This window comes from Bidens hawaiensis, unplaced genomic scaffold, assembly GCF_021521415.1.
Source record: "Bidens hawaiensis isolate Kalapana, Puna unplaced genomic scaffold, B.hawaiensis_p1.1 tig00029330_1, whole genome shotgun sequence".
NCBI lineage: Eukaryota > Viridiplantae > Streptophyta > Magnoliopsida > Asterales > Asteraceae > Bidens > Bidens hawaiensis.
This window is the reverse complement of record NW_027494851.1, coordinates 118456-127043: the sequence shown is the minus strand read 5'-3', so window position 1 is coordinate 127043 and position 8588 is coordinate 118456. Positions and strand designations below refer to the sequence as shown.

Genomic DNA, 8588 nt, shown 5'->3' with positions numbered 1-8588 from the left:
TTGAAAAAGAAAAGGTAAGATACTTGACCCCCTTTAGCCTTTATTCATTAACCTTCAAACAGAAAAAAAATCAAAAAATTCTTTTAAAAATTGTCACAGTTTTATAAATACTGGCACCAAGTATAAGTTGAATTCAATCATATTCTTTGCTTCAACTGCCAGAATTTGATAAGAAGATAAGATGCACATAAACCATATAAAAAGTGAGCTATACATTAAAAATAATAATAATAAGCATTTGCTTTCTATCCATTCCATTACACACCAGACCAGGTTAAAAGATTCATCATATCATAAATAAATATAAAAAAAAATTCAATTCCTTTACTTTTTTCGCCACAGCAGAAAACTATACATGTTACTAACAAGTAATATCTTAAAAAATGGTATCAAAAGTGATCTGAAATCGGGCAGTGTTACCAGGTTTTGGATCTGAAGCATTTGCAAGGCCTCCCAACAGTTTGATCACATCACCAGTGTCATCAAGATAATACTTAGCTTTACTCGGCTTTTGTCCAACCGTACACGCAAATATTTCTGGCTTTGAACTTACAACCGCACTCCGAATGCTTTCAAACATGTCTTCATCTGACCTGTCATCCCCGATGCACGTCACAAAATCCGGGCTTTCCCCCTTTTCCACCATTCTTGATAATATCTTCTCTGCAGTTAATCCTTTTGTCACACCCTGCAAAAGTCAAAAAGTTTCAAAATTTAAGCTTTTGATCTTGTCATTCATGATTCAACCTAACTACAAATTAAGTGGAAGTTAGTTAGCAGTTACCTGAGGTTTGACTTCAACTATGTGTTGACCACGTTTAACCACAGCCGGCTCATTAGCAAGTACGTTTTCTAAATGCACCAACAACTCCTTAGCCTGACACGAACCAAAGTCAGGGTCAGCATCCTGGTGGTGCCAAACCAGACCACTTTCTTTGACCTCAATGCTCGAACCATCGGTTGCTTCTGTATACAGTCTCATAACCGGTTCAGCAATCTCCTTCCACTCAAGATCAGTAGCCGGGATACTCGACTCCCACTCAGATTTCGCACTCCGTCTACAAAACCAAGATTTATATTATTAGAAGACATTTAAAATTTAAACACACATAATATGAATGCTCAATTGTCGAATAAACATTTAAATAATACCTTGTGAAATAACCATGTTCAGCAGCTAAACCGAGCCATTCACAAGGAGCAAGCCACTCGTTTAACGAGCTTCTTCCTCGCCCACTCACAATGAAGACCGTGTTTTTAGGATCATTGCAAAGTGTGCTCAGAATATTAATTAGTTCTTGACTAGGAGCTTTTACAATAGACGGATGTGGGATAAGTGTACCATCATAATCAAGAAATATAGCCCGTCTGCTTGACTTCTTATACGCAGAAACAATATAATTTGGAGAAAGTTTTCTGAAACTTGGAGAAAGAGAAACGACGCGAAAACCAAGCCCGAAACCAATACCCCAACAACGTTTGTTATAATGGTCTTTTGATGCTCTTTCTAAATCTTGCATAAACATACGGGCCCAGTAAGCCACATCGTGAGAGCTTACGTATTTGTAGTGTTTTTCGTGTCTTAATTTCTTCTCTGAATCTTTCATTGTTAAAGCGGAGTTTATAGCTCCAGCTACAGATTCAATGTCCCATGGGTTGACCCGTATAGCACCGCTTAAAGATGGTGAACACCCGACAAACTCAGAGACAACCAACATACTTGATTTGTCAATATGAGGCGAGTGTTGTCTGCAAACGATGTATTTATACGGTACTAAATTCATTCCGTCTCTAACAGCATTGACTATGCAACAATCAGCCATTGAATAATAAGCCGACTTTTCATAACGGGCTACAGGGCGGTCGATTAAAACCACGGGCTCATAATCAGGTGAACCATAAGTCTCATTTATTCTACTTACAACTGAATACGTTTCACGTTTTTCTTCATGTACATCTTTTCCTGTACTTCTTGCAGGGTTCACAATTTGGATCAAAACAACGTTACCTTGTAGCGCAGGGTTCATCTGCAACAGATATTCAAACGCTTGTAACTTAAGACTAATGCCTTTAAAGATATCCATGTCATCGACTCCAACTATCAGCTTTTTCCCCTTGAACCTTTGGCTTATCTCGTTGACTTTACTTGATGTGATTGGAAGATTTAGAACAGACTCAAGCCGGCCCATGTGAATGCCAACAGGTAAAATTTTGATATACACTGTTCGACCAAAGTAATCGAGCCCGATATGTCCTCGCTTGGACTCGTAATCCAGGCCGATCATTCTACTGCAGCATGACAAAAAGTGTCTTGCGTAATCAAACGTGTGGAACCCGATTAGATCACAGTTAAGAAGTCCTTTAAGGATTTCATCTCTTACAGGAAGAGTTCTATATATTTCCGATGAGGGAAACGGGCTATGAAGGAAAAAACCAAGTTTGACCCGACTGTAACGTTTTCTTAAAAAGGTAGGTAAGATCATAAGATGATAATCATGAACCCAAATATAATCCTCATCGGGGTCTGCAACTTCCATAACTTTATCTGCAAATATTTTGTTTGCAGATACATACGCCTGCCAGAGAACGCGGTCAAACCGGTCAGCATGGTCAGGGCAAATAGGAAGCATGTAATGAAAAAGCGGCCACAATTGCTGTTTACAAAAACCACCATAAAACTTTTTGTGAAGATCATGAGGAAGAAAAGTGAGAACACAATTGAATTCTTCTAGCAGCTTTTGAGCAACTTCTTCTTGTTCACTCGCATCTACTTCAACCTTGAGCGAACCTACATATACAAACTCGGTTTCAGGAGGAAACCCGTCTTTTAGCTGCCAGTAGAGCGAGTCCTCGTCGAATCTGAAGGTCAACTTTAGGGTATCCGGATCGCGCTGAATATGTAAAGGTAACATGTTTGTGACGATGATTTTCCTCTCGGGACAGTTGGACGAGATACTATCTGAATCTCCATCATGAGCGTTGATAATTCCGGGCAGAGTCATGACCCGTGGAAGATTTCTTGGAGTTTGAGGGATATCCAGTAGTTTATCAGGAACCAAATCCAACATATTTGCAAAAGATTTTGATGCCATGAGTGGTTTATATTATATAAAAAAGCGCGCCTTTATAAGGTATAAGGTGTATCTTGTTTAAAGATCCTGAATAACAACACATTACAAAAGGGTAGAGAGAGGTGTGAGATAACATATCCGTGATTCAATCATCCAAAGTAGAAGATAACAATGTGCCAAAAAGAATAACTAGAATTTAGCAGCAACTTAATGACCTAAAAAACTGCATTTTCCTCTTTATCATATCAAGAAATAACAATAAGTATCAAGTTGAAATGCCTAAAAAGTAGAGCATATTGAGCAACTCAAACAACATATAAATCAGTAATGAAGTAATAAATATCTATCTATATATATATATATATATATATATATATATATATATATACTGCCTGCATAGTAAGAAGGTCTATCATGAATTATGAATACTTTCCCTATAGTTAATATATATTGCTCTAAATTATTGAGAACATCCCCCAAAAAATGAAATGAAATGAAATAAAACTAAGTGTTCAAAGTAACATAACATATATTTTTGTTGTTCATGTACAAATCCAATTCGACCTACAATCACACACACGAATAATAATATGAATTGCAAATGTTTAAACTCCCAATCCCAATTGGGCGGGTATGATTTCCTAAAAAACACCCAAATTACAAAATTATATATTGTTTTATTGATCTCTTAATTAACTAATTAATTCCATATCTTCCTAAATTGAAATAGTTATTATTCAAATCCATTCTAAAACACACACATAGATGCTATACGGATAATTAAACAACTTAAACTTACTGTCAGATGGATGCGAAGGACGACGACGACGGAACTCGGTGTCCGGCGGTAGACGGAATCCAGAGAGCAACAAACTAATTGCCTTGTGTTGTGTTGGGTTAATAATAATAATAATATTAACTTATTAAGAAACGTTTTAGAGATAGAGAGAGAAAGTGGATAGAGTTAGCCTCTACATCACAACTCAACACATCTCTTAACTAACCATCCTTACCTTTTTACTTAATGAAGAAGCGTGGATCGACTTACTTGTATTCGATCTACGTTCCTCGGTGTGAGTGTGCTATATCACCGATGGTTTTCCGGAATATGAGTTCTTCCACCTACAAAACGAACAGCACCGTGAACTTACCCCTCAGAAAGGGACAGAGGGGTCCTCTTTGGGGTAACCCTCCGGTGTGAGAATAAGATATTGTAGGAGAAGATAATGAGAATGTGAAAATGAGTAAGGACTTAGAATATATTTTCTTGCTTACCTCCCACTGTGGAGGTGGTGTGGTATTTATAGTATTAGGGTTTCAAATGATTGGGCTCAGACCCAATTAGGGCCTTTTTGGCCTCCTCCTATTGCTTCGCGCCACGTGTACTTAGGACACCTGGTGCTTTTTTATTGATTATTCTCTGACCAAGGTATTTCACCTGACCCATGTGCTATCACGTGGTAGCACATGGGCTTTGCTGAGTTGTCCATCCTTCATTGGCAGCTGTCAACATCAGCATATTCTTTATTCCTTAAAAGATACCTTCTGGAAGGTTGTCTGATGAGCACAATCATGGTTGTCCTTATCCTGATTTGGATAAGGACGTGGTTGATTGTGTGCATGTGTGATATGCGCCTATCCTGGGGATGCGCGAGGTCTTCTCTTTATTCTCACGCGCATATGTTTCATGCGCAGATGTGATACGGGCAAGCATATGTGATATGCGTGAGCATATGTGATATGCGTGAGCATATGCGATGCGTGAGCATATGCGATGCGTGAGCATATGTGATATGCGCCACGCGCATAGGTTTTGGCTTTGTGTCTTCATGACATCCTGATTTCAAGCCTCTTGTCTATATCTTGTGGGTTGATCCGCCCCGCTCGATGTTAAGGCGGGTGCATACCTCTTCAAGCCCCCCCAGTCTAATGTGTGTCTTGTCTCGCGCGAGCGAGGTAAGATAGATATTAGACTTAATAGTTTGCTCTTTTAATAGGGTTTGTCTTTTCTTTTTCATTTCTCATATGTGCGTTGCGCGAAATTCTATCCCTTTGGTTAAAACGAATCGTCAATACACGTGGTTGGTTGGTGCTGACATGCATCAGAGGTGGAGGCGTTGTGTGTTAGACCTTTCGTGTGCTCGAGGTGCTACAGTTGCCTTTCACGTCTCCTCATACAGTGTCAGGAACACGTGTCGCACTTATGTTGGCCTACGCTTGCGAGTGGGGGCGCGTGAGCGTAGATCTGATTATTACTTTTTTTTCTCTCTCCCTCCTGGGCCTATAAAACCAAACCTTTTGAACGGTTTTTTCTTCATCTCCATTGTCATTTTCAGAGCTTTTGCTTCTTCAATTTACATTCTGATTAAAAGCTTTCGTCTTTGTCCCTGAACTCCGTGCTTAAAGTAAGCATATTGTTTGGTTCACAATTGTATGTCTGATAACCCAGACACCACAATTTCCCCTAGTAAACGCCGTGTCAAATCAGTTGTTAGGTCTACTTTGAAGAAGACCGGCAAGGGTAAACGGGTTGCCGAGGCCTCGTCGGAGGAGGGAGGAAAAAACAAGGCAGTGAAGAAATGGGATGAGATTCCCTGTAAGCTGAAACAATCTGATTTTGATAGTCTCCTTGCTTCTCAGGTCCCTGAGTATGGTTGTCTGCTTCCGGCAGCCGGGCAGACGGCTGCAGATCCTCCTGCCGGCTACATCTCTCTATATTCTCATTTTTTTACTCACTGTAACCTTCGTCTTCCGATGACAAGGTTTATGGGTGCGCTCCTTCAGTTTTATGGGATTCACATATCCCAGGTCCATCCCTGTGGATTGGTGCGCATGACTCATTTTGAGTTCATATGCAAAGCTCAGCGCGAGGAGCCCACCCCTCGGCGCTTTCAATATTTTTATAAGCCAAAGATCCAAGATTCTTGGTTCTCATTCACACCGCGCAGTCAGAAGGTTAAGTGCTGCACTGTTTCTTTCAAAAGCCTTCATGACTGGGCGGAAAAATTCTTTTTCATCAAGGCTGGTGTTATCCCAATTCGCATGACTATGCGCGTGATCACTTCTGCGCCCGCGGATGATAATGTCCTTAGGAACCCAACGGGCGCGTGGGTTAAGAAGTTATCTGCTGAACCATCCCCCGCCAGGAAAATTTGCGAGGAAGCGCTGGTGGGGGTTGGCATGAGCAAGAGGTGGATTGACAGCGGGACTGAGCCTGTCATCCAAGTTGATGGCTCAGGTGGGTTGTTTGTTCATTGCGTTAGTTTTGCGCGAGTATAATTCGTTTTGCTAATATCATTTGTCTTGTTTTATGCAGAAAGCAAGGAATACATCCACGCCGCCTATGACGAGCATATGGAGGGTGGCTCTGTCGCGCTGAGCGCTGGGGAAGTTGCTTTCCCTGATCGCTTCGATGATATGTTCATCCATGTCGATTTAGAATTTTGTTTTGACAGCGATGCGCCTGGTAAGCCTTTGTATTTGTGTTTAGGCCCTTAGAATACCTGCGTTTTGTTTTACTATTTCTGTTGCGCGTATTGTAGATGCGCTCGAGAATTATGAGTTGGAGCTTGTGGAAGAGGAAGTGGAGGAGGAAGAAGCTGAAGTGCCGCAACTCAAACGTAAGGCTAAAGGTAAAACTGGCGCAGGGGCCAGTAAAAAACAGAAAAAAGGTGATGCCTCTGTTGCCCAGGATCTTCCTCCTACTCAAGCGAAGGGACTTGAGAAAACCAAGGGTTTTACATCCAAGTTTTCCTCGTCTTCTTTGCCTCGAGGTGTGGGCAGTCCCCCCGTCCACACGAGGTATGGTGCCGCCACCTCATCTCTTCGCGTGGCGGACAAGGGAAGCGGCGCTGCGCCTGCTGTTCCGTCTTCTCCAACAGGCATACTTTGTTTATATTTTGTGGTTTTATGAGCGTGATTCTGATAGTTATTAATAAAGCTTTGTTTACTCAAATGTTTGTAGAGCCGGCAACGTTGGTGGCTCAACCTCAGGCACAGCAAGGTGCCCAGGCTATGCCGAAGGTTGTCTTGAAGTCCCCTGTTTTACCCTCGAAAAGGGGGAAAATGGACTTCATGGCGATGCTTAATTCGCGGACTCCGGTGCGCCAAGGTATTTATTGCGCTTTGATTGCCTGATTTTTTTTTTCTTTAGTTCCAAGTCATGAATCATTTCTCCTTGTTGGCTTTTTCGTAGGAATTATAGCTGGCACACAAGCTGCTGGTGGCACCGCTAGCGCTGGCGCAGTTAGTTCAGCTCCTGCTCCGACAAGTATTGAATCTCCCCTCATTGGGATCACTAAGGAGCAGGAGACTATTTTACGCGCTGATCTAACAGCGTCAAGACCTCCCTCACCTCCTCCTGCGCGCAGCCCTCCTCGCGAGACTATTTTTTATTTTTCTAAGTCGCAGAAGAAGAGACCTGTTGTAGAGGATGATGTGGAGGTTAATTCTGAAGGTTCTGATGGTGGCCGCGCAAGCCTTATAGCGCCACGAGATTTCGTGGCGCAGCCTTCTTCTCGTGGGGCAGGCAGGAGCTCATCAGCTGGCGCTAATCTTTCCGCCGATTCTCCTCAGGTATAAGTTTGTTTTGCTCCGCTGTGCAGACTTCCAAATTAGTGTTTAGATAACTAAAACGTTTCTTTGCGTTGCTTTGTGCTTGCAGGAAGCCGATCACATATACCGCCCGAGCTGGAATATTACTGAAGATAGCTCATTTCAATCCATGGGCGTATATGAAGACTTCTGGGCTCACTCTGTTCCTCCGGCTGAAAGGAGGTTTCAAGAGAACCGCGCTCGCGTGGACTTGCTTAATGACCACCTTTTTGCTGGGTCTGCGTTCTTTGCTGCCTCCCAAGAGCTTCGCAATGATTATATAAAAGTGCGTGATGCCCTTGTGGAGGCCAAGCGAGAGGCTAAGGTTTCTGCTTGGAATCTTTCTGATGCCCGAGAGAGGGCTGAGAAACTCCAAGCAGAACTTAGCGAGAACCGGGCAAGTGCCAACGCTGCTTTTGTGAAGCGCGGGCATGAGCTGCAAGCTGCGCGAGAGAAGCTGCAGGCGGCAGAGGCAGACGCGGCCAAGTACGCACGTCGAGCGCGTGACTTGGAGTTGGAAGCAGAGGCGCGTGACCAAACTATTGCGCAGGCTAATATTGACAAATCCTTATTGGAGAGTGAGGTTGCGCGCCTGAAGAAAGAGCTCGATGCTGCGCGAGCGAAAAAGAATGAAGCCTTGGCGGCAGCAGCGTCTGACAAAGAAGAGCTAAAACAAGCCAAGGAAACTGTTGAGTTGTTAAACTCTCAGATTCCTGCTCTTGAGACGTCTGTTTCTTCCCTTGCGCGGGACCGTCAATGGCTAATTTCACAGGGTGTGACTCGTTGCGCTTATGCGATGAAATACTCAGACGAGTTTCAGACCCTTGTGATGGATTGTAATGCAGCGTCGCGCTTGGTGGGTCGAGCTGAAGGGTTTAAGGATGGCTATGAATATGGCATGATAAAGAAGAATCCATCCGACTA

At 42.7% G+C, this 8588-nt stretch overlaps 1 protein-coding gene across 2 annotated transcripts; it reads right to left on the bottom strand.

The window, feature by feature from the left end:
• Window positions 1–243: 243 nt before the first annotated feature.
• On the bottom strand, window positions 244–3967 carry LOC143578751 (putative alpha,alpha-trehalose-phosphate synthase [UDP-forming] 10). Of its 2 annotated transcripts, XM_077062235.1 has the most exons (4): window positions 3871–3967; window positions 1153–3158; window positions 785–1058; window positions 244–688 (listed from the first exon to the last, which is right to left on the bottom strand). In XM_077062235.1, exons 2-4 carry the CDS (start codon window positions 3090–3092, stop codon window positions 377–379), a joined length of 2526 nt encoding a protein of 841 aa, XP_076918350.1. In that variant the 5' UTR covers window positions 3093–3158; window positions 3871–3967; the 3' UTR covers window positions 244–376. The 2 variants fall into 2 exon arrangements, with proteins under 2 accessions (XP_076918350.1, XP_076918349.1); XM_077062234.1 differs by lacking the exon at window positions 3871–3967 and having other exon boundaries at window positions 1153–3322.
• Between the last annotated feature and the right edge of the window lie 4621 nt (window positions 3968–8588).